A 25843-nucleotide genomic window follows, 5' to 3' on the forward strand; every position below is an offset into this window, starting at 1 on the left:
TACATGGGAAACACATATGCAGAGATTTTAAATGAACTCTGCAAAACCTGCTGTTAGGATATCTAAAAACTTCCTTCTAAATGGATGAAAAGGAGTTACAGTAGAACGTCAAACTTACGGATATCAGAGTTACGTACTGATCAGTCAACCACACACCTCATTTGAAACTGGAAGCATGCAATCAGGCAGCAGCAGAGACGAAAAACAAAAACCAAAAAAATCCAAATACAGTGCAGTACTACTTTAGATATAAACTACTAAAAAAAATAAAGGGAAATCAGCGTTTTTCTTCTGCATAGGAAAGTTTCAAAGCTGTATTAAATCAATATTCAATTGTAAACTTATGAAAGAACAACCACAATGTTTTGTGCAGTTATGAACAACCTCCATTTCTGAGATGTTCGTAACTCGGAGGTTCTACTGTACTTTAAAATAGACTATAAAATGAATGTACATTCAGGTATGTTCCGTAAGGGAACAGATATCACATTTCCTTTCTAACCAATGGTTCAGGACCACTTATTGGAAAAATTTACAAACCCTGTAACCCTGCTGTTAATGAAATACAGGACCTTGAAATCACTTCTGATTACTATCTCACTTTTCGTCACTTCAGTTGTGATATGACTCTAGCTCCTGCTACTTTAGTATCTAGTTTGAGATAAATGTTTTATGCCACTTAAAAGATGGACTCTGTGCTTTCCAATAGTATAAAATTGCATTAGTAGTTCTCTGGACAATGGTTGCTGAAGTCATGATACCTTTAAATTGGATTTGGGGAAGTAAAATTGGAAGAAATGCCCTTTTACCCCCCTAAATGGCCAAATTCTTTCCTGTTATACCATTGTAAATACAGAGTAAAGTAAATTGTGTGAAGTGACTCCAGCTTTACATTGTGGTAAATGAGAGCAGGATTTGGCCACAGTTGAAGATTCAACATTGAGTGACCAGGTTAGGCTATGACTGCTGGAAAACTAATTTAAATCTGAATTATTTTTTTAATAATATATCTCATTCATTTCTAGCTCTGATGTTTTCTGAGATCTGACCCATTTGGTATTGGTCCCTTGGTCTATAAGTTTATTTGTTATTGATCCAAGACAAAATACAGCAACTTTTGGATCTGAGGGCAGTAAATACCCCGAATATAGGTTGGTAGCCATGTAGTTCAGGAATACCCCTAAACTGCTGCTGTTCTTAAAATTTTTCTAAAAATCTTGGAAACCTAAATAGTTAGCTGTCAGGAAACAAAATCTAATATAAAAACTGATGTTAGCACCTTGTTAAACAAATTACATTAAACTGAGGACTCTAATGAAAAACAAAAACAAACTAAAAAATGTAAGTTGTTGAAACTGTGGTATGAGTAAGACTATCTCCTCTTACTATATGAGTCCAAGTTCTCCAAGTCTAACTTATTGGATTTTTCTTATGTTACTTGAACAGGTACAAGCAACAAATAGTGTTTACAGAATTTGTAGTCATTGTCCAGGAGAATGGAAGCTTCTTGTTAGCATCCCAGATTCGCCCTTCCTCGGGCGACAGGGAACAGGATGACTTCTGAGTTCCTATTTATCCTTCACAAAACCTTTCGTAGCTTACCTTTTGTCTGTTTAATTAACCCTTTATCTGTCCTTACGCCAAGCCTCTGACCCATTGTCTGAGACAGGCTATGCAGGTGTTAAAATCACTGTCCTTTCTGAAGGAGTGGTTTCAGACAGCAAAGATCAAACTTCAGCAGTCTTGGAGTCTGTGTATTAGGTAGACACAATGATACTTCAAAGGTCTGTTGGCAGATGTGGGTATCTCTGCTCTCACCTCAACTTTCTTCCTTATTGTCCAAGGCTGTTGTAGCAGGATGGACCTAGCTGGATGTTACTGTTGCAGGTCAGGTAAACTCCACCTGTATTCCCCTATGGAGTCCAGCAAGGGCATCCACTTTTAGGCTCCCTGTTTCTTAGCTGTCACCTCTCTTGGGCAGAGATCCATATCTTGTTCCCTCCAGTCGTGGTCAGGGTTTTCCAGGCTGCATAGTTCCCTGCCTACACTGTGTTATTCTTGGTATGCCAGACTGCCTAAACAGGCCAGTGTTTACTCTTTGCTTTCTTTTCAGAGGCTGTAAATAACATGATTGCCCATACTTATAAATTACTACACAGCTCTTCCTAAGCAAGCACATTTATTCTTCAAGTCAAAAGCATTACAGAGAAAACATTAAAAACAATAAAAGAACCTACACAAATGCTAATAAGTTTGACAGAGATCACCCCAACTCCAGCAAAGACTCTCTGGTAGGAGTTAGTCCTTTCTTTAGACATCTTGGATCTTTGATCTTCAGATTCTGGGAATGGGTAAGCAGTAGACAATGATTCCCTCCTCATGGCATTGCTTCAGCCTCCCCTTTGAGATTCCCCAGGCGAGCCACTTGACACTGTCCAAGAGTCCATTCTGGTCTGGCCCATTATTCAGAATAATCCTTTGAAGTTCATAACATTTCCCAGGGCTCACAATAATACATTACCTTTGTGTTTAATACAATGGACTCCAAATAAACTTAATTCATTAAGGTTTTTCAAGGATATTGCAGGAAAATGCCATATCTGTCAGAGTTACCTCCTCTGCTTGGCCACACTCAAATAGCTTATGATTTAAAAGGCTTAATATGCCTCTCCTCCCCATCTTCACTTGCTGTTCACATACATCAACCATTCTTAATGAGGTAACTCTAGCTACTCATGCCTCTGAGTAGTTAGTACAGATAAGGGTACCACAGCCCTGGGCAACAAGTTATTTGTCATCCTTCCCTTGTTCCCAGGCAGCATGAATTTGATTCTAATAGATTTCCTAGATAAAGACAGTAACCAAGAGGAGATTCCAGGCTCTGTCCTTGTAAACCTAAATGTCCTCTATTGAAATAATAACCAAATTACTGAAGATTGTAACAAAGGTAGTGTGGACCATTGAAAATGGCACTGGAGTTGGTCTCTGGATTCTGTTCCAAGCTATGGCACTGACCTGCTGCATGAGTTTGGGCAAATCAGAAGCTATTTCAGCTCACCTCTCTGTAGTATAAAAAACACAATCCTTCCCTTTTGGGATGATGATTTCACTATGCAGAGTCTGACGAATCAGAGACAGTTTTTGTGCATTTGAAAAACAGACGGTTTTTTTTAACCACAAATGATATTTATTGAGTGGATGCTAGGTCAGTCTCTAATAACCTTAGTTGTTATCACTTACTAATATTTCTTATGGGCTCTTTTTCATTGGCCACTGCCCTACTTCTGAAAGGGCTTTTTTTTCTTTTAATTTTTAGTTTGGAATTGGGTTCTTTTCATTCCAACTAGATGTTTCTCCCTCTCAGTTTGTGTGTCTTTAGTTTAAGGCCTAAGGTATTTGTGGCAGGGATGCTGACAGGAATCTTTAACTCATCTATTTTGGGACTGAGAAATTCTATAATTCCTTTTGTTGCCTGTTCCTACTCCACACTGAAGTGTGACATAAGTGGGCATTCATCAGATTAAGGTTTGCAGACATGGTGAGTTAGTGTGCTGCAAGACAGGGTGTGAATCTGCAATGTAGTAACTTGCTGCGTGGACCCTGTTACTGCTCAGTAGATGTTCCGTAGTGCTCCATATTAGGGTTTACCTAGTCATTAATGCATTGTAGCTTCTCACTCTGGCTTGCCTTGCACTGACTCCCCAGGTAGACAAGCTTTTTAGAGATTGTCCTTGTCCGTCTGAAAAGTACCATTTGCAAGGGAGAAAAATGATCTCTTTCTTTGTTACTTTGCAGTGATGGTTCTGGATGACAACAAGCAACCAGTGAAGGCCAAGACTTTAGGAAATATTGTGGTAAAGTAAGCAAGTCAAAACGTACAGGGTGTCTTATAATTAAGAGGAGCTGCTTTACATGAAAACTGCTGCGAAGGGCAGACTATTTTTTTTTTTGACAAAGACATAAACAGCAGTGGCACATAAAGTAAGGAGGATGAGAGTAGAAGAGCATGGCTGTCTTTCATGTTGATTTTTAGGAATCTCTCACTTTATCCTGCAACACTGATATGGGAGCACTCAGCTTACCTGGTACAAAAGGGTTAAAACAAACTCTACACTGCTTTTTTTCCTTAATGGCAGACTTCTTTGCCTTGTTTCTTATTTGCTGGTATAAGAACAAGCCTAATTACTGTGATACAAGAGAACACTGCCAGGTCTCCGACTTCCTTCTGATTCCGTGGAGGTCTGGAGAATCACAGAATTACATGCTTGATTTCTGGGAGGATGAAGTAATGACTGCTTGCTGCTTCTTTGTCTAGCTAGCTCAACCTAAAGCAATATTTGAAAATTCTTTAGGTTTCCTCATCCTACTAAAGCAAGAGCCCTTCTGTTATCTGAAAGTGTGGTTTGTATGGAGAGGATGACTTGTCCCAGAATGGCTACAGGTCAGATGAGGAACATGTATTGAAAGACTCCATAGGCAAGAGAATCATTGGTGTTCTCCTTGCTGTGTCTTCTCTTTGATAACACTTGATAGCAAACTCCTTTGTCTTTCCAGTCTGGTGTGTTTCATAAACATTAAAAGTCACTTTAAAATGCACACCCTTTTTTATACCTTCCCACTCTAGTCCCCAGAGGAGATTTTTAGCTTAAAACCTCTCTAAATACTGACTGCTTTTCTCTTATCTCCTTTTCTGCTTTCTCATCATCTTGAGCTTCCATTGTGTCTGCTCCCATGGCACATGCCTGTTGCATTTCTTGGCTGATTTACAGGTAATACTTGGGGTTACTGTCCTTTTGGTCAGCCAGGTACCCCTTTCTGACTTACAAGCTAGTCTGACTCTCAGCAAACACAGGCCCCTATGACAATGCACCAACTCACTGTTGTTTCAGTAAAACTAGGAGAGCAGTGCTAGGTCAAAAACATTCTTTAGAGGGCTGATAAGTAACATACTGGAAGTTTAACATTGGCCTGCACTAGAACTGATTGAAAGATTTCTGGCTAAATGAAATTTCCTTGAGATGTGCTCAAAGTCAAAATGTTTTGTGCAGACATATCTGTTTCAACTGAGTTTTTGTTGGGAAATCTGGAGAGAAGGGGAAGGAAAGCATGACTGACTGACATACTGTCGGTGGGTGGTTAGGGCATTGGTTGGAGATGTGGGAGACCCAGGTTCAAGTCCCTGTTCTCCCTGATTGTGTGATCTGGGATGAAAAACTCCACTTTGGTTCATGCAGAGCAAGCACTTGAACTTGGTTCTCCCACATCTCAAGCCAGTGCCTTAACTTGTGGGACATCCTACCTCTTTTCCTCTCTCTATTTAAAATCTCATTTGCAGTCAGAAAATGGACACTTTGACATATGGCCATCAGAAACTTTTTCCCATTGGGCAGCTCGAGCATCTTCTGCTCTGGGCACTGCTGTTTGCAGGTATTTAAGGGCAGAGCTGCACCCATGCCCCTCTTCAGTTCCTTCTTACTTTTCACAACAGTCGTTGGAATCCCTGTTCATTACCAGAAGTTTTCTCTCTGCTCTGTGTGTAAAGTATAATTGTAGTTAGTTAATAAGTTTGGTTGTTATGTGCAAATTTTTTATTGTTTTCCATGTTTTGGGGTTCTACCACCAGCACTTAGGAATGCCCCATTTGCCAGGCTTCATGCCATGTCATTGTTGCTAGTGAGTGATCCGCACAGTTGTTGTCTTAAGTGCCAGGGCGAAGCACGTGAAAGACCGGTGCCAGATTTGCTGTAAATTCAAGCCTAGGGAGGCTAGGCTGAAGTTCCTGTTGATGGAGGTGGTACTCAGACCACGCTTGAGCTGTCCTGCTCCAACGTTGTCAGAGTCCCGGCACTCATCTCCTTCCCTTGTGCCTAGCAACAAGCATGTGTCTTCAAAAAAGGCACCCACCAGGAGAAGATATCCACCCTCAAAGCCTGAAAAGAGGGATGAGAGGGAGTTGAGTAGAATATATCTGAAATCCAAGCATTTCTCCTCCAAATCAATGCCTAAGTCGGCACTGGACTTGATGGTGCCCTCTCTGGTGCCGAAGTGGCACCATTGTGGTATAGCAGTAGAGACATATGATCTGAACTTGAGGTTTCAGACGGTTCAGTCTATTGCTATAGATCACAAAGCTCATCCAGTCACAACAGCATGAAACTGTTTGAGGCTTCTGGGACATGTGGCCTTGTGCACTTACGTGGTTCAAAATGCCAGACTGCACCTCATTATTCTACAGGGTTGGCTACTCACTGTGCTGTCACCATCTGGACTCAGTAGTGAAGGTGACCTCTCACGCCCTCATCTCCATAGCTTGATGGACAGTTCCAGCCAACGTATGTATGGGAGTCCCTTTGTCTGCCAGCAACAGATGCTCATGTTAGTGATCGATGTGTCTGCCCTTGGTTGGAGGACCCATCTGCATTCTCTACAGACTCAGAATTTAGGTCTGCAGAGGAATTGGCTTTTCACATCAAGGTCAGAAAGTTGAAAGCTGTTAGATTGGCCTGCCAAGTTTTTCTGCTACAGATAAAGGGAAACAACCTTTTAGCAGGGCTGCCCAGAAGGGGCGGGGGAGAGATAGGGGCAAGTGGGGCAATTTGCTCCAGGCCCCGAAGGGGCCCCCACAAAAGTTTTTCAGGGCCTCTGGAGCGGGATCCTTCACTTGCTCTAGGAGCCCTGGAAAACTCTCACAGGGCCTGGGCCCCTGGAGCTTCTTGCTCTCCAGGTCTTTGGCGGCATGGGGTCCTTCCACTCCGGAGTGGAAGACCCTCTGCCCCCAAATTACTGCCGAAGACCCAGCTCTTTGGCGGAGGTCTCACTTTGGCAGTAATTCGGCGGCGGGGAGGCCCACCGCGGGTCTTTGGGGCATTTTGGTGGCGGGTCCCGGAGCGGAAGGACCCTCCTGCCGCCGAATTACTGCCGAAGCAGGGGCCCCCTGCCGCCAAAGACCAGAGGCCCCCTGAATCCTCTGGGCGGCCCTGCCTTTTAGTCCTCACAGAAAACACAGCAGCAATTCTCTACCTCAGCAAGCAGGGAGGAGCCCGCTCTGTCAAGAGGCCACACTGCTTTGTGAGCTTTGCACTGCCAACTCAATAGGTCTAGAAGCTTCTTATCTACTGGGGTCCAAAACAATCTGGCAGATCACCTGAGCAGATCATTTACAAGACACCATGAGTGGTCTCTTTGTCCACATCTGGCCAGATATATCTTCCATCGGTGGGGGTTTCCATAAACATATTTGCGACAAGGATCAACAGAAAGTGTTAGCAGTTCTGTTCCCTACAAGATCACAGCCTGGGTTCCCTGACAGATGCATTCTTACTACTGTGATCAGGCAGGCAGCATCACCATTCCTTTTTTTGGTTCAAAAGCTACTAGATTACTTATTGTACCTGAAACACTGAGGTTTGACTGCTAGTTCTGTCAAGGTATATCAGGCAGCTATTTCAGCATTTACTCTTGGGGGAATTCTGTGCCAAAAAAATAAAAAATTCGGCACCAAAAAAAATTAAAAACTCTGCATACAATATTTTAAAATGCTACAAAATTCTGAATATTTTAATTGTAAAAATAACACAATATAATCAGGCCAGTTTCAATTATTTTGGTCATTTATTTCAAAATACCTGTCAGCAAGTATGTCTGAACCATACAGACAATAAAAAAGAGTCCCTCAGGAGTAGAAAGCTAAAGAAACCCTTATGACAACTCAGTTCCTATTTCTTGGTTATGCTTTTGTCAGGCGTCTCAGTCTGGGTGTGTCACATATGCCAGCTCGGCACAGCTTGGGGGAAAACTCTGCCCCTCTGGTCTTTCAGTCAATTCTGATTTTTTTTACCCTGCCTCCATAGGTTACCATATTTCAAGTTCCCAAACACAGGACACTGCCAGGGCGAGAGGGAGTTGCAGGGGTACAGTTGAGAGGGGGGGCTGGAGTTAGCTGCACAGGGCTTCCTAGCCCGACACCTACACCCCCTTTCCCCCCAGAGTTCAGCTGTGGGGCCAGACACCCGCACCCCCTCCCTCCAGAGCCCAGCTTCAGTCTCCACTCCAGGCAGCATTTGTTATTGTTTTTTTATGGGCAGAGACAACCCATATCTATTGATGGGGGAGGCAAAAGGTAAAGATTTGGTCGTCTCCCAGAACAGGTCAAGTCATGCCCCCTTCTGAGAGGCCCCCCCCGTTACCTTCAGTCTCCCCTCTTGGAAAGCAGTGATCCCTCCCTGCAGCTTTCAGCTGTTGCTTCTGCTTCTCCCTGGAGGGTGCAGGTTGCCGACTCCAGCAGCTGTTGCTCAGGGAGGGGGCCTGGCCACACCATGTGACCAAGCAGGACCGGCAAACTCTGCTTATTGTGCAGCCCTGGCTCACATGCCATCTTCTTTGTTCAGGGCATGCTGGGAACTGCAGCCTCGTGCATGCCGCTTGCCCTGGTGCATTGCGATTTGGGGAGCCGGGCTCTGTCAGGTCCAGCAGTCCCTAATAGCAGCTCTGCAGCACCAGTTATGTGGGAAAAAATTAAATTCTGTGCAGAACATTACTTCTGTGCAAATTCCGCATTGCGCAGGAATCCCCCAGGAATAAGCTTTCCAGCCCAAAGTGGATAATTGGTCTGTTTTCTCTAACCACATGTTCACAAGGTTTTTGAAAGGGCTAGTCAAATTGTATCCTTGGTTGCAAAACCATCTTCTCCCAAGCAATCTAAATTTAATGCCTTCCAGACTTATGGGTCTCCCTGTATGAGCCTTTGGCTACATCTATGAATGAAGATGGCAGTTTTGGTTGCCATTACCTTGGCCAGAAGAGTAGGATAGTTGCATGACTTAATGGATGGCCCTCTCTATACAATCTTCTTTAAGAACAAGGTTTACTTGCAGCCTCATTTGAGGTTTGTGCCAAAGGTGATCTCATCTTTCCATATCAGCCAGCCAATTTACTTATCTGCATTTTGCCCAAAGCCACAGTTGTAGATTGGCAACCTAGTCCTCAGTCAACCCATTTTTTTCCTGTTGTGGTGTTGCTCAGGATTTGAGAGACAATGCTAGGGTTGAGTGAGTTGTTCTTCACTCATGACTCTCCCTCCTAACCCTCTGTGTTGGAGGTCTGGCAAGATACAACTGAGGGGGGACTGGGGCCGCTCTGTCCTTTATACCTGCATGCAGTGGTGTGTGCCAGCAGGAGGAGCTCAAGCTACTCAGTGGGTACTATTGAGGGGAAAAGTTTCCAATGACTTTACTCTGGGCAGACAAACATCAAGATTGGATTGGACATGTGCAGTACGTCCAGAACAACAATTACTGAACAGGTTAGTAACTGTTTTTTCCCCAAATACCAACACTCAACAAAATATTTTGAAGCTCTTGACTGTTTTCCCCAAAAGTGGTAGAGGAGGAGTACTCATTGGTGAATTTTGTGACTTTGTGGCAGTTAAGCTGAACTACATTTATTTGTTATATATTCATGTACAGCTATTTCTGCATTTGTATCACCTTTTATTCTAGGTTCTTGTCATTAATGGCCTATACTGTAGGGGACCATTTAAAGTGTCAGTGCCAGCCTTGGTAAAGCCAAAAGTGAGCTTTCTTAACAAGTTTCCCTTTTTAAAGAGCTTTAAAGATTCTAAGGGTATTTGTATTGTGGGTTTTTATTCTGTCCTCCCAACCCCCATCTTGACTTCTGCTGCATTTGGATGAGTTGGTGGAGAAGGCATGGGTGGGGATTCTGAATACTTTTCGTACTCTGTAATTCCTGGTAGAATGCCAGTACACTATCCTCTATTGTAGCAGTTTGGCCTTCTGTCAGCGGTGGCCGCGGGGGGTTGGATCGGCGTCCAGCTGTATCGCTTAGTGGCAAGAGTCTGTGGCTGTATCACCAGGTGGCAAGAGTCCTTAGGGTCAGTGGTAGGGGAACCCTGGGGCCTCCCTGCTCCACATGGTTCCAAGCAGGTCGGATATGTGCCCTGAGGGTGGTCACCACCAAATCTCTTTCCTGGGTCTCTTCCTACCGTGGTTTCTGCCAAAGTCTCCACAGGGTTTGGCTTATTGACTTACACTGAGGTTTCTCATTGACTCTGATCCGGAGGCTATTCTCCTTCAGTCAGGCCCCGCTTTGGTCAGTCTTCATGGTGCCTTCGGCATCTCAACAGTGGGGTCTGGTCCAGGTGTTGAGGAACTCCTGTGGCCTCTCTGGAGGAGCTACAAGCCTAGGAGTTCCCTTGCTCTGTCCACCCTGACGGGGATGGGCTTCTGCCTTTTGAGCTATGCCACCATTGTGATCGTGCCCAGCAGATGTGACTGGGCAGGGCATCTGGGCCCAGAGTTGCTCGTTAACTCTTTATTCCGTGTTGCAGGGCTTATATACCCCACCACTCCCTCATAGTATGGTGGGGGGAGAATCAGAAAATAAATTATACACCAAGAATCCTTAGGAAACAACATGGGATCGCTTGTGAAGTAGGTTGTTTTTCCCCCCTCTTCTTTTGATATAGTCACTTGGATCCAGTGTCCCTTTTAAATTGTATTCTATTAGGTGAAACTATGGAAATGTAAGAAAAAACATTAGTGAAGTGGAGAAGGGTGAATGATGACCATTACGCTACTTGCTTGTGAAGTTGCAACTTGGATGCTGCTGAGTGGAAACACATTTGTAGAAATTATGGTCAGCAATCTCAGCATTTTTCTCCAACTTTAATTCTAATAATATGACATCTTCTTGGCAGTTTTTAACAGGTTTTACTAATATTAAACTAAAAATTTGGGGTTGTTAGGGAATGTAAATCCTCAACTCATTTGCTGCTGTTTCCAGCACAGCCTTTGTGTACTAGAAAAACTCTGAAATGCTGGCACACTACAATTTTTTTTTTCATTTAAGGCTAGAGATTGACTGTCCCTTCTGAATGGTGAGGAAAAAGAGATCTTTTCTCACCCTGACCTCGCACAGATCCCATAAAGATACTTCAGAAAGGCAACCCATGTTGTTGGGAGAGTGCAGGGCTAATAAGGAGCACAGCACCATAAAGCATTGGGAGAATAGGCATAGTCATGGCCTTGTGTCTCCAATGCATTAGCCTGTGGAGGAGTATTGCACCTTTTAAAAGGATGTAGCAGTTTGTTCCTTGTTTTCATGCTGTTGTAGTCTGATTAATACATAATCTATATATTATATTGATTACTTAAGGATTCCCACTTATCACTTTGAGGTTTGACAGGTTCTTGTCCCAAGATCAGGCCCAGTATTATTACAATTACTGTATAGTTGGGAACTCTAATGTGCACAGTTGCAAAACTCATACTGTAGGAACCCTTCTATGTTTACAATAGCACTTTTTATGTTTAAGTCTCAAAGTGCTTTACAAAAGAAGGTCACTATCATTATCCACATTTTACAGATGGGGAAACTGAGACACAGAGGGGGAAAGTGACTTGCCCAAGATCACCCAGCATTCCTATATCAGAGCTGGAAATATAACCCAGATCTCACAAGTCCCACTGTAGTGCTCTACCTACTAAGCTACGCTGAAGTGAGGGGAAGTTGGCAGTTTTTCAAAGAGACATTATTAAGGGCACAAGAGCAATCTATTCCATTGCGTAAGAAAGATAGGAAGTATAGCAAGAGACCACCTTGGCTTAATCAGGAGATCTTCTATGATCTACAGTTCAAAAAAGAGTTCTACAAAAAGTGGAAACTCGGTCAAACTACAGAGGATGGGTATAAACAAATAACACAAGTATGTAGGGCAAAATTAGAAAAGCAAGGCACAAAACGAGATCAAACTAGCTAGGGAAATAAAAGGAAAAAATAAAACATTCTACAAATACATTAGAAGCAAGAGGAAGACCAAGGACAGAGTATACCCGTTACTCAATGAGGAGGGTAAGACAATAACAGACAATGTGGAAATAGCAGAGGTGCTTAATGACTTGTTTGTATGGTTTTCACCGAGAAGATTGGTGGTGATGGGACATATAAAATAAAGAATTCCTGTGAAAGTGAGGTAGGAGCAGAGTCTAAAATAGGGAAAGAACAAGTCAAAAATTACTTAGACAAGTTAGATGTCTTCAAATCACCATGGCCTGATGAAATGCAACCTAGAATACTCAAGGAGCTGACTGAGGAGATATCTAAGCCATTATCAATTATCTTTTAAGAGTCATGGAAGGCGTGAGACATTCCAGAAGACTGGAAAAGGTCAAATCTAGTGCCCATCTATAAAAAGGGAAATAAGGGCAACCCGGGGAATTACAGACCAGTCTGTTTAACTTCTGTACCCAGAAAGATAATGGAGCAAATAATTAAGCAATCAATTTGCAAACAACTAGAAGATAATAAGGTGATAAATAACAGCATGGATTTGTCAAGAACAAATCATGTCAAACCAACCTAATAGCTTTGTTTGACAGCGTAACAAGTCTTGTGGATGGGGGGAAGTGGTAGATGTGGTATATCTTGACTTTAATAAGGCTTTTGTTACTGTCTCGTATGACCTTCTCATAAACAAACTAGGAAAATACAACCTAGATGGAGCTACTGTAAGGTGGGTGTATTAACTGGTTGGAAAATCATTCCCAGAGAGTAGTTGTCAGTGGTTCATAGTCATTCTGGAAGGGCATAATGAGTAGGGTCCCACAGGGATCAGTTCTGGGTCCAGTTCTGTTCAATATCTTCATTAGTGATTTAGATAATGGGATAGAAAGTACACTTATAAAGTTTGTGGACGATACCAAGCTGGGAGGGATTGCATGTGCTTTGGAAGGTTACAATTCAAAATGATCTGGAGAAACTGGAGAAATGGTCTGAAATAAATAGGATGAAATTCAATAAGGACATGTAAAGTACTCCACTTAAGAAGGAACAATCAGTTGCACACATACAAAATGGGAAATGGCTGTCTAGGAAGGAGTACTGTGGAAAGGGATCTGGGAATCATAGTGGATCACAAGCTAAATATGAGTCAACAGTGTAACGCTGTTGCAAAAAAGCAAACATCATTCTGGGATGTATTAGCAGGAGTATTGTAAGCAAGACCAATCGAAAGGAACGGTCAATCTCCTAAATAAATGGTGATTATTCAAGGACAGACAAATTTACTTTCAAAGATTGGTGTCTGCAAGTGGCATACAGAAGGTGACTGAGGGAGAAGACCTCTTCCTGGAGTAGGATTGCCGCAGTAATTTCGTATCCCCCATAGCACCAAGCAAGTAGTTCCTTAGTTTGGTTTTTCCTTAATGTCATGTTATATTACAATATAGGATGAACATGGTCATTCGTAAATTCTTTAGAAAGGCTTCCTCAGAAGAAAAGCATTCTTCACCACAATTTTTAGTGGCACTGGGAATTTTATTTTCCCTGGATCAAGATAGGGGAGGATCAGATAAGCCTCTTGCCCGAGGTCTTCAGACCTACATGTCTTTGAATTACATGATACAAGACACTGTTTATTAATTTATTATGACTACAGCACCTAGGCAGCTTACTTGAGAATATTAAAAGTTCTTTAAAACCAAGAGATTATCAGACTGAAGTCAAAACTATATGAAAACTCATCACTATCAAGGTTGTTCTTTTAAACTAAAACATATTTAATCGACGTCAAACTTTTAAAAACCTATGACAACAGATATGGAACGGACTTTGCCTGTACTGCCCATACTACAACGAAGAGATGGTAAAAATAATTCCTCTGAAAAATCTCCAGTCATTTGAAACAAAGTGTGTGTGATATTTGTAGAGTATCAAATCAGGATAAACTCCATTAAAATCAAGGGGAGAGTAATATCATCATTAAAAAATTTATTCTTAAAATGAGTATTAGAATTCAGACCTTATGGTAAGTCAAAATTGGGAGGATACTGGTCTTAATTTTTTATGGATCTTTTAAAAACGAACATGTATAGAGTCAACTTGGTAAACACGTATTTTTATTTAGCAATGCAGGAAAGACGATGCTGTGCCTAGGAACAAAGAGGATTGTAGCAGACGAATCCGTCCACTGGGAAGAAGATACTTTGCTAAGTCACATAATTATTCAATTACCCATATAACCAACCATTAATTTAATAACCCAATAAAACAAGACTAGTCAAGCGCAGTTCACAATTACATTTGCCCACATTTGATTTTGCAGAGAAACTGAAAGATGTTGGTCTTCTTGACCGTGCCTGAATAAGATAATTAATAAGCCAGGCGCGATGTGATAGGGGACGCCTGCCTGTGTATGTAATACCTTCTGTCAGAAAGATAATGGATGCCAATAATTAGCAATCAATCTTGGCAGACCACCCAGTATTATGATAAGTAGTGAAAGAGAAATAAAAGCTATGGGATTGGTCAAAGACAACAAGTTATCAGATGTCTAACCAACATATATCGCTTTGTTGACCAGCGTACAGATTCTTGAAGAGATGGTAGGAGGTGGTGAACAATGATATACATTTCCATCTTGACTGTATCATAAGGCTATTTTGTTATACTCTGTCTCGTATGACCTTCTCATACAATCTAGAAAATAGACACACCCTAAGTATCGTGGCTACTGTAAGGTGGGCTATGTAGCTATGAGCTGGTCGAAATCAATTCCAGAGGTAGTCACGCCGACTGGAAGGCATTAATCAGTCAGAGAGTGACACCAGTGATCTAGGTCTGGGTCCACGATGTCAATATATTTGAGAGAGAGAGAGATAATGGGAGAGTCACTTTAAAAGTTTTGTGGATAGACTGAGGAGGGATTGGAGATTGGAAGTTAACAATTAAAAAAGTCTAGGAGAAACTGGCAGAGAACATGGCTCTGCAAATAATGCGATGAAATTCAATATAGGCGACTGTAACGTACACCCTAAGAAGCGACAATCAGATTGCATCACATACCAAATAGGGACTCGGCTGTCTATGGAAGGAGAATTGGTCGGAACAGGGATCATTGGGCCAACATAGTGGATAAAAGCCTACAACTATTAGAGTCAACTCGTTCAGTTGTAACCGCTACGTATGCAAAAAAAGCCATATCTGGGATGTATTTGCAGAGTATTGTAGCAACACAACATGAGAAGTAATTCTTCTGCTCTACTCAGCTGATCAACCTTAACTGGGTATTATGTCCAGTTCTGAGGCACATTCAGGAAAGATGGACCGAATTGGGCGAAAGCCCAGGAAGAGCCACAAAATGATTAAAGGTCTAGAAAAAATGACCTGTGACGGGAAGATTGACAAATTGCTTGTTTCTCTAGAGAGAGAAGACAGGAGAAATAATAACAGTTTTCAAGTACATAAAACTTTAACAAGGAGAAGGAGAAAATGTATCTTACCTGTGGGATAGACAAGAAGCAGGGCTTAAATTGCAGCGAGCGGTTTAGGTTGCGACATTAGAAAGCTCCTGAAAGTGGTTAAGCACTGGAATAAATGCTGTGGGTGGTGACTCTCCATCATTGCGGATTTGAAGTCAGGCTGGACAAAAACCTATCCGGGATGCGTCTATCAGGAGCACGCAAACTTTGACTTGAGGCCTGCATCCGATTTCAGATATTGATGAGGGCCAGTCGGGAGGCTGTGCCTCCCCAAACGTGAACATGGCCCCGGCCCCTGCCCCCTATCACTTCCCGCTTTTCGCGCCTGACAGCCCCACCACTGCCCCATTCAGCCCTCCTGCTCTCTGTCCTGTCTAAGGATATTTTCCAATCTAAGCCTTAGCGTCAAAATGGGTACCTCGCATGAAACCTCTAAGCTTATACCCAGCTTAGATCTGCTAGCTTGCCACCACCCAAAAAATATAGTTTTTGGGCCTCTGACCTCCCAGCTTCCCTGGGGACCCCAAGACCCAAAATCCCTTGGATTCTTAAAACAAGGAGAAATAAACCATTTGCCCCTCCCCCCCAGACTTTTCCCTGAGAGCGACAGTATTCCTGCACAGAGAAAATTAGCCTCTCTCCCCCTCCCTTCTCCCCCACCAGTCCTGTTACACCTAACTCTTCTGGATAAAACAGAAAACAAGAAAAAATCATCAGGTTCTCTAAAGAATGTTTAATAAAGAAAGGAAAAGTAAGATTATCTCTGTAACTCAAGATTAAATATTACGGGTCCTATAGTTTACAGACAAAGGAAGAACCCTTCCTCCAGTACCACATACCAAATCCAAATATTCCAGCAACTACACATATAAAGTAACAGCCCGATCCACATGTGCAAATAGGTAAAACAAAACAGTTAAAAGCCTAAATCGCCTTTCTACCTACTATTTGAACAGAACTTTAGAGAGCCTGTAGTAATGGCTTGCGATCCCTCTCATACCCGAGAAACCAACCCCACCTCCTTCCTGACTGCCCCCCACCACCCCATCCAACCCCTTCTCTCCTTTCTGACTGCCCCCCTGGGACCCCTGCCCCATCCAACCACCCCTTCTCTCTGACTGCCCCTGGAACCCCCGACCCCATTCAACCCCCCTGTTCCCTGCCTTCTGACCACCCCCACCCCATCCACATCCCTGGCCCTTGACCAGCCCCCGAACTCCCCTGCCCTCTAGCCAACTGCCCCTCCTCCCCTCCCTGCCTCCTTACTGTGCTGCCTGAAGCACTGGTGGCTGGCGGTGCTCCAGCCGTGCAGCACAAGCACCGGGTCAGGCCGGGCTCTGCAGCTGTGCTACCCCAGGAGCGCGCAGCTCCGTTACCCAGAGCATTGTGCCTGCGGCACAGTAAGCTGAGGCTGCAGGGGAGGGAGAACAGCAGGAGAGGGGCCGGGGGCGAGCCTCCCAGGCCAGGAACTCTGAGGCTGGGCAGTACGGTCCCGCAAGCCACCGTAGTTTGCCCACCTCTGGTCTAGATAATACTTAGTTCTGCCCTGAGTGCAGGGGACTGGACTAGATGACCTTTCAAGGTCCCTTCCAGTTCTATGATTTTATGAAATTAGGACGAGGCAACTTGTGTCTCTGTTTCTTCTTCTGTGAGCTAAAATCTTTGGACATGAAGGTTAATTAACTGAGGGTTCATTTTGAAATGATTGTTGTAATGACCTCCAGCTTCCATTAGCAAGGGCAGCCCGATGACGAGACCGACATTTTAACACGGAGTCTGACCTTTCTGAGATTATATATAATATGCATATATATCTGCATGCTTATATGTGTAACCATTATTATTAGCAAAACAGAATGTTGTCTGTTCTCATAATGAACATTAGCAACGAAAAATCAAGTGAAAATTCCACTGCTGGAGGAAACTCAGAATCCGTGTATCTGTAGACTGTAAATGTCACAAGCCTTCTGTATTTATTTTTAGAGGCAATTGCCAGTACTTCTGTCTCCCTGGCTACCATCACTCTTTACACCAGCAGTGGGCAACATGTGGCCCATCAGGGTAATCTATTGTGGGCTGTGAGACATTTTGTTGACGTTGACCATCCACAGAGCATGGCCCCCTGCAGTTCCCAGTGGCTGTGGTTTGCCGTTCTCGGTCAGTGGGGGCTGTGGGAAGCGACAGGTTGCAGGGACATGCTGGCCACTGCTTTCCACAGCTCCCATTGGCCAGAAACGGCAAACTGCAGCCACAGGAAGCTATTGGGGGCCATGCCTGCAGATGGTCAACATCAGCAAGATGTTGCACAGCCCACATTCAGATTACACTGATGGGCCTCAGGTTGCCCACCACTGCTTTACATCACGCCAGAACACTATGGGAGGACACACAATCGTATCATACGGACAGCGGTGTCTAACAGCTGATCTCCCACTAGAGCCTCTCGTGCAGCTCTGTGTCAATGCTTCTGATCTCAGTATGGTAGTTCTCCCCTAATATTTATATAGCTATTTTTGCATCCTTGCTGTGAAGCACCCTGGGAGAAATCTTGGCAGTAGTAAAGGTCTAATAACCATCCCTTCCCAGTAGCAGCATTGCATCCGTTTCCTCGTGTTTGGGAGGCTATGTTTTATTTTAATTTACAAATCTGGAACTGAACTTTCTCAATCAGATCACCTTGGATTATGTTCTTGTCAGATTTCTCAAGCTGAGCAAGGTCAGGCCTGGTCTGTATTGAGATAGGAGAGCTCCAAGGAAACCGAGGATGCTACAGGAAGATGGGCAAATGCCTTTTCTCTCTCCAGTATCTCAGAACGGAACCGGTGCCCTCCCATGGTGCTAGGTTACACTTTATTATGTGAAGGGCTCTTTCAGAGGAAACACAAAATAGAGCGCTTGACCATTTGATTTTTCATCCTCTGGCTCTTAAGGTCCCAATCCTGCTGCTGTTAAAATCTGTGGCAAAATGCTCATTGACATCTATGGGATGGAGATTTGGCTCTTTGGATGTCAATTCAAAATTCCAGTGTATACATGTATATCCTGATCAGGTGACTTTCCTCTGTAGTTTATGGGATTCATTTTCTTTTCCTGACCTAAATGTGTCCTGTTATGTGACATTAGAGGTGGAACACATTACTGGTGACAGGAGTGGTTCCAGTGTAAATATTGTTTTGGAATCCTTTGGCATGAAAGATGACGTACAGGGACTCCTCGGACTTATGATGCCCAACTTAGTTGGATGCCACTTACAACGCTTTTCAATTGACTGCTCGTTTCGCCCCCACAACACTTGTTTCGTCCTTACGATGAAAGCCAGCAGGGAGAACATACACATCACATGCTGAGCCTCAGCCAATCATGGATTTCACTGTTCAAGCTTTCTGATTGTCTGAGCTGGGGTCTGGGAGCCAATCAAATACAATTATCAAGGCTACCTGGCAACAAGCTACCCTGGCTGTGGAAGCCAATCAGACAAGTAATTGCAAGGGACCTCTTTCCAGCTCCATTCATTGTAACGTGACCACAAAGTTATTTACAAGAAACACTGTGAAAAGCAAGCCCAGTTCTCCGTTGTATGTTGCCAGCATTCTGAGCAGCTGCCTGCCTTGCTGTCTGCCCCCGCACCCCCGACTGTCTGTCCACCATGTCTCCCAACATTGAACTCAGTGCATCTGTGGATAGGGGCATATACAACATGTACAGCTGCTACAGAGAAATTTACAAGGAGAAGAGGAGAACATCTGGCCAAACTTCCTTAGACACTTTCTTTAAGACTCCAGAGAAGACTTTAGAGAAGCCCCCAGCCAAGAGCCCTTCAAAAAGTTCTGGAAAGTCAAAATATGTGATTTTATTTGTTTATTTGAATGTTGTTTACCAAATAAATACATTGATGGTGCTACATTAGACATCTATCATTCATTTAGTACAAAAATCTGGGTTGTTGTGGTGACAATAGTGTATCAGGCTTTGGTTCAGGAACCAATCCCCGCTTTATACCATTGATTCCTATGGGAAGAACAGTTTTGACTTATGTTTCGACTTATAACACAATTCTGAGGAATGAATTGTGTTATAATCCCAAGGACTCCCTGTGCATACATGTAGGGTAAGTTCTCTTGGTTCTCATCTGTGACTAAAGTGCTGCTGAGAGCCATGGCAAGCCACTGTTAGTCATTTTGTTCTTTTTCCATCCTGTCCTTTAGGTCAGCTGTGCTTTTTTAATCTGATTCTTGTTAAACCAACACCGAATCCCAGGTAAAATAACGGAAAACTGAGATGGTAGGGACAAATAGAGGGAAGGCAGAAGCATGAGGGAAAGGAGTGATGGAAGGGGAAAAAAGCAAGGGAGATGAGACAGAAAGAAGAGGGAGCTGGAGCAAAAGTGTAGAGGTAAATCTAATGTGTTCCAGAGAAATAATATGCTGTCAGACTCGTAAAATACAAATAAAAATAAATACAAAACAAGGAGGAAGAAGTATGAAAAGAGGGATAGGGCAGATCAAAAAAGCCAGTAATTTTGTTTGTGGATTTCAAACAACAAACAAAAAACCCACACACAATCCTGACATTATTACTAATGTCTTTAGAAATTCTTGCACTCTAAGTGGTCAGTAACCATGACTTATACAAATGACCTGGTGCTACGCATAAGGTAGTTTAATCAGTAAAGTACTGATCTACTGCTATTGACCAATCAAGAAATCAGGATTCCCTGATGTCATATGTTACATATTTCTTCTGGTTTTAATTTTCAGAAATCGTATTTACAAAACAGCAAAATGAGGTTCTTATTTTAGAAATATGATGGGTTCTTCTATTTAATCACTTAATTGGGGGCGTTTGAATGCAGCTCTGGAGAAATCATTAATGACTGTCAATGTGTAGTATCCTTTCTCTCTATCATAAGGATATCTCAGACAATTAAATAAATTAAAGGTGCAAAATCTGCAACTGCAATACCTGTTATGAATTCTTACACAGTTAGCAGTCAGGCAACAAACATGGTAATTACCATTCTCTCGTGGTTTCTCTTGAATCTGAACAAGAATTTTTTCTTTAAAGCTCTCACATTTCCAAACACATGGCTTGATCTATTCCTGGGTTTCTTCAAGCAAGATGTCCATAAAAATGGAGTTACTCTTTTGCAAAGCAACTAGTACTCCCACTCTGGGCACCTTAAGCTGTCCAATAAACCCGCCAAAATGGGCAATGTGGGGAGTGGCTAGATACCCCATGGATGCTCATGCAGTTTACTGGGAAGCGTTCCATCATCTGAACCCTTGACCACATCCTGTTGCCAAATACACCCTTCTGGTCCTCTTAAAGTGAATCACATGGAGCATAGCTGAGTCTGACCCTGAGAGGCCCCCACCATCTTAGGAAGAATAGTGATGATTTAGCTTGTTTTGCCATGGCTTATTCTGTCAATACTTTCTATAGAAAGAAGGAAATTGTCCTTTTGTGCTGATAAAAGTAATGCCTGTAGTATAGATATGGTTGACCTGCTAACACCATTTCCTGTGGGCTAAAATCCGACATGCAGTTTATATTTTATCAATATGGACACTGCCACACTACTGGGGAATGTTTCAGTGCTGGAGATATTGTCCTTTGGATAGTATTATGAATCATAGTGGCATTTGGCAGGGTTTGGTGACTGCCAGGATGAAAGTGAAGATCCCAAGTATGAGGGATTACTTGTGAGTAATACATTCATCCCATACTCATACCAGGAGACCTTTTATACCACACAATATAATCGCTCTAATATATGCATGCACACTTGCTCTCTCCTCTCGTGCATTCTCTCTCCTGCAAATCTGCTTTCAGGGTTAACCTTTATAGAATCTCAGTTCAACCTCTCTCCCCTCCGAATTTATATCTTATAGGGTTAAACCCAGTTTCCTTAAACTTTTTATCTTACAGTCAACACTGTGAAATTTAAAAAATCACCATTTCTCCTTGTCAGCCCAAGAAGCTTTGCCACTTCTTCCCATGTGACAGATATTATTTATGTGGAATGCTCCTTCTCTCATCTTCATCACATTCAGATGCTGACTAAAGTGGCAGAAAGGAGCACATGTTGATAATTCAGCTCATGGTGCATTTTAACTTTTGTCATTTCTCTTTTCTTCTATGAATTAAACCCAAATTATTTTATTTTTGAAAATATAGGTTTTTACCTTTTTCCATCTTCCTCCCCCCAATAATTACTGCAGTTTAATCTGCATAATTTCACTTCATTTTTGTACAATTAAAATAAATATAACCACCTGAAAATACTGTGATCCAGATCCTCATGACTTTGAAGTCAATGGTGCTGGGGCAATTTACATAAACTGAGGGTCTGATCATGTGTGTGTGTGCGTGTGTGTGTGCATGCATACATGCATGCAGGTACGTATGTATTGTATGTATTATAAAATGTCTGTATCCATATAGAAGATATTATATGTATTTGTGCCAGGTGCTTTATCTTGGGCAATGTTTTAAACTGAATGATGATGATAGATTTTTATAGCACTTTTTTCACATTTACTAGAGCAAACTTTATTTTACTAGAAGTTGGAGGCAGTAGTGTTCTATAAAATGTATCAGCTAGCAGTATCTTCAAGTTTAGAACTATATGAATGTGATTTAACAATAGTTTATGAAATACATAACTTTCAGGATCATCTGTCACTAAGCAATGTAGGTGTTAAGGGAACTGTCATCCAGTTGCATAATTCTCATATGTTTACCTTACTATGCGACCTGAGTGCAGTTCTATCACATTGTGATTATCTATTATACTGTGCATTATTGAAGTTTTTAAGTTTGTATCTTATTATTCTAACTACTGCACTATTTTCCTTTTTAATGTAAGGTTGCCTTTGCCTCCTGGAGCCTTCTCGGGTCTCTGGAAAAATCAGGAAACGTTCAAGGAGTTATATTTCCAAAAATTTCCCGTAAGAATTGCAAAAGGAACTATATAAACTACCAGTAATGCTATGGCATTGAACGATCTTAGTTAGTAGTTATAGGATTCTGTCATTTCTTCTTTTGATGAGAAAGCTTTGATATGTATGTCCACATAAGATTAAAATCATTTAAAGTTAAACCTTTCATTGTGCAGAATATTAGAATGTAGTCACTCTCTTTTAAGAAAATCTAAAAAATACAGTTTGTCTTCTGTGTGGGGTAACATATGCAGGAGGGGAGCATGACCAGGGAAGGGAATCAGTAAATAGATGAATAAATTACACTTTCCCCATCAGATCCGCACATGGAAGAGATTGTACATAAGCTGATCTCCTCCCTACACGAGAGAGAGAGAGAGAGAGAGAGAGAGTGTGTATGTGTCCTATGCATGACCAAGAAGGAAGATTTGGTTCAAGGGTGGAAATAGGTGAGGGAACAGATTTATGTGAGGACAAGTTGTCATTTTGTGGTCTGGCAAGGTGTCGCTATCATGCTTCTGGGTCAAGATATTCCCAAAAGAAACAGAAATATCATGAGAATTTGAGTTCAACTTTGCTGCCCCATCCTTTAGAGACAACCCCACCTCTTCCTCTGGACTCAGGAGAGCCCCATCTTCCAGGGGTTCTGAGGGAGCAGTGAACAGGCTGGAAAAGGTGTGAGTGGACTTGCAGGGCATATACTGTTCCTGCTGACCCCACCAAGTTCACTCAGGGAGGGGAACTCAAGCTGTATTATGAAATAAGAACAGTGAATAAAGTGTTTCAGAATAAAATCCATGTAATGAAAAAATAATAATTGGGAAAAGAAGGAACTTCAGAGTTTATAAAGATTTTTCAGTTTTAAAGTTGATGTGATCCTATTTTGCACCGTGAAGGTAAATATGTTGATAATTTTTGATGCGTAAACTTTAGGTGGGAGGTGACTATATTAAATAGGCTAGTAACTTTTTTCATTTTGAGTGAGTCACTCATCCATTTTGCTGGTAAACATTGCTGATGACCCTAGCATTAATACCAATTTATTGCTTGTGGTTTTATTTTCAGGGATACTATGATACCATGGATGCTGGGTGCATGGATGAAGATGGCTACTTATATGTCATGTCTCGAGTTGATGACGTGATCAATGTTGCAGGTCATAGAATTTCTGCAGGTGCAATTGAGGAGGTGAGCACAAACTTAACAGTGAAAATGGGTACAAAAAAGCTGGCATCACAGGTACATCTACACATTGAGAGGGAGACTGTGGAAGTGAGTCTCAGAGCCCAGGTTTCAGAGTAGCAGCCATATTAGTCTGTATCCGCAAAAAGAACAGGAGTACTTGCGGCACCTTAGGGACTAACAAATTTATTTGAGCATAAGCTTTCATGGGCCACAGTCCACTTCATCAGATGCATAGAATGGAACATATAGTGAGAATATATATATACATACAGAGAACATGAAAAGGTGGGAGTCCCCCTACCAACTCTAAAAGGCTTAATTAAGATGAGCTATTGTCAGCAGGAGAAAAAAACTGATAATCACGATAGCCCAGTCTCTATGCAAAAGAATAAATGGACACACATCTGACATCAGAAATCATAACATTCAAAAACGTAGGAGAACTCTTCAACCTCTCTGGCTATTCAGTAACAGATTTAAAGGTGGTGATTTTGCAACAGAAAAGCTTCAAAAACAGACTCCAGCTAGAAACTGCTGAACTTGAATTAATATGCAAACTAGATACTATCAATTTAGGCTTAAATAAAGACTGGGAATGGCTGAGCCATTACACACATTGAATCTATTTCCCCATGACCGCCCCCGGAATCCTCACATCTTCTTGTCAAACTGCCTTAAATGAGCTATCTTGAGTATCACTACAAAAGTTTTCTTCTTCCTGTTGATAGTTAATTTACCTCTTAGAGTTGGTAGGGGAACTCCCACCTTTTCATGCTCTCTGTAGGTATATATATCTCCTCACTATACGTTCCATTCTATTGCATCCGATGAAGTGGGTATGCTTAGAGCCCAGGTTGACAGACTCACGTTTGTGGGGCTCAGGCTAAGGTGCTTAAAATAACTATGTAGACATTGTGGCTTGGGCTCTGAAGCAGAAGGTGGGGGTGAGCTTCAGAGCCCAACCTCTAATCCGAGTCACAACATCTAGACAACTATTTTAAGCGACAGAGCATGAGCCCTGTGAGTCCATGTCTGTCAAGCCAGGCTTTAAGACTCACTGCCTGCAGTGCGGTAAGGGGGCAGGGAGCAGGGCTGCAAGGCTGCTGCTCACTGTGTAGATGTGTCCACAGAGACTGAAAACTTCAATAAAAATATGTTTTGTTTTTTTTTCTTTTCGGCTGTGTACTTGTTGGTTTTGTTTTCTTTGGGAGTAGGGTGTTTAATATCACATTTCTAAGATTAAAACGTTTGGAACGTTTTTTAAAAGTAATTTTAGGGTGGATTTCAAAAAGCGCTCAGTGTTGGCTTAAATTCTGCTCCCGTTGAAATCATTAGGAGTTTTGTCATTGGCTTCAGTCAGAGCAGAGTTAAGCCAACAGTAAACCCTCTGAAAATTTCACCCTCACATCCTAGCTCACTAATGTAATATACAGGTAACTCCAAAAGTTAAAACTATGCATTTTAAAATAGCATTTTGAGACTCATTTCCTGATTCACTGACCTGTCCAGATCTACTGTAATTGCCAGAAGATCTTGCAAGTGCAGGAAGCCATGTAGGGAGTACAAGAAAATTCTGCTTATTTGGTAGTAGGCATGTTGTACTTTTCTCTAGACTCTAAACTTAGCAGTTGAGTCAAAGGAGAACTGATTTTGTAGCATTTTGCTTTACAAAATTCTGTTTGCAACCTGTATGCTGACCTGCATATTTTATTTAACATTTTGGATTTTAAAGCGTAGAAAACCTGGAAAAAAGCCAGAGTACAGATTTTTGGACTTTCTGGCTGCACAAGCCATTTGGGTTGCATAAACCCAGTGGATCTGCCTTCCTGAGCATTTGCATTATATAAGGCAGGGGCAGGCAAACTTTTTGGCCTGAGGGCCGCATCAGGTTTCGGAAATTGTATGGAGGGCGAGTTAGGGGAGGCTGTGCATCCCCAAACAGCCAGGCGTGGCTATCCGAACCTCCCTGCTTCTCTCCCCCTGACAGCATCCCCCCATTCCCTGATGGTGCCCCCCCTGGGACCCCTGCCCCATCCACCCCATATTCCCTGTCCTCTGACCGCCTCTGAAACCCCTGCCCCTGACTGCCCCCTGCCGCCCCATCCAACCCTCACCTCCTCCCGGGACCTCTGCCTCATCCAACCACCCCTTCTCCCTGTCCCATGACCGCCCCCGGAACCCCTTCCCCTGACGGCCCCCCACCGCCCCATCCAAGCCCCCTCTCCTTCCTGACTGGCCCCGGGGAACCCCTGCCCCCATTCAACCCGCTGGAGCCAGTCACGCACAGCACAGAGCATCGGGTCAGGCCAGGCTCTGCAGCTGCACTGCCCTAGAAGCTCGGAGCCCTGCTGTCCAGAGCATTGCACCAGTGGCAGAGTGAGCTGAGGCTGTGGGGGAGGGGAACAGTAGGGGAGGGGCCGGGGGCTAACCTCCTGGGCCAGG

At 42.8% G+C, this 25843-nt stretch overlaps 1 protein-coding gene across 2 annotated transcripts in view; it reads left to right on the forward strand.

Annotated features, from left to right (window-relative positions):
- Positions 1 to 25843, forward strand: part of ACSS3 (acyl-CoA synthetase short chain family member 3) — a 113446-nt gene that overhangs the window by 77721 nt on the left and 9882 nt on the right. For both annotated transcript variants that reach the window (XM_032768209.2, XM_032768210.2), the window contains 3 exons: positions 3796 to 3859; positions 22144 to 22225; positions 23282 to 23404. In XM_032768209.2, the coding sequence (XP_032624100.2) occupies positions 3796 to 3859; positions 22144 to 22225; positions 23282 to 23404 (269 nt within the window). The remainder of the gene's footprint in view (positions 1 to 3795; positions 3860 to 22143; positions 22226 to 23281; positions 23405 to 25843) is intronic.

This window comes from Chelonoidis abingdonii, chromosome 1, assembly GCF_003597395.2.
Source record: "Chelonoidis abingdonii isolate Lonesome George chromosome 1, CheloAbing_2.0, whole genome shotgun sequence".
NCBI classification, from domain to species: Eukaryota; Metazoa; Chordata; order Testudines; family Testudinidae; genus Chelonoidis; species Chelonoidis abingdonii.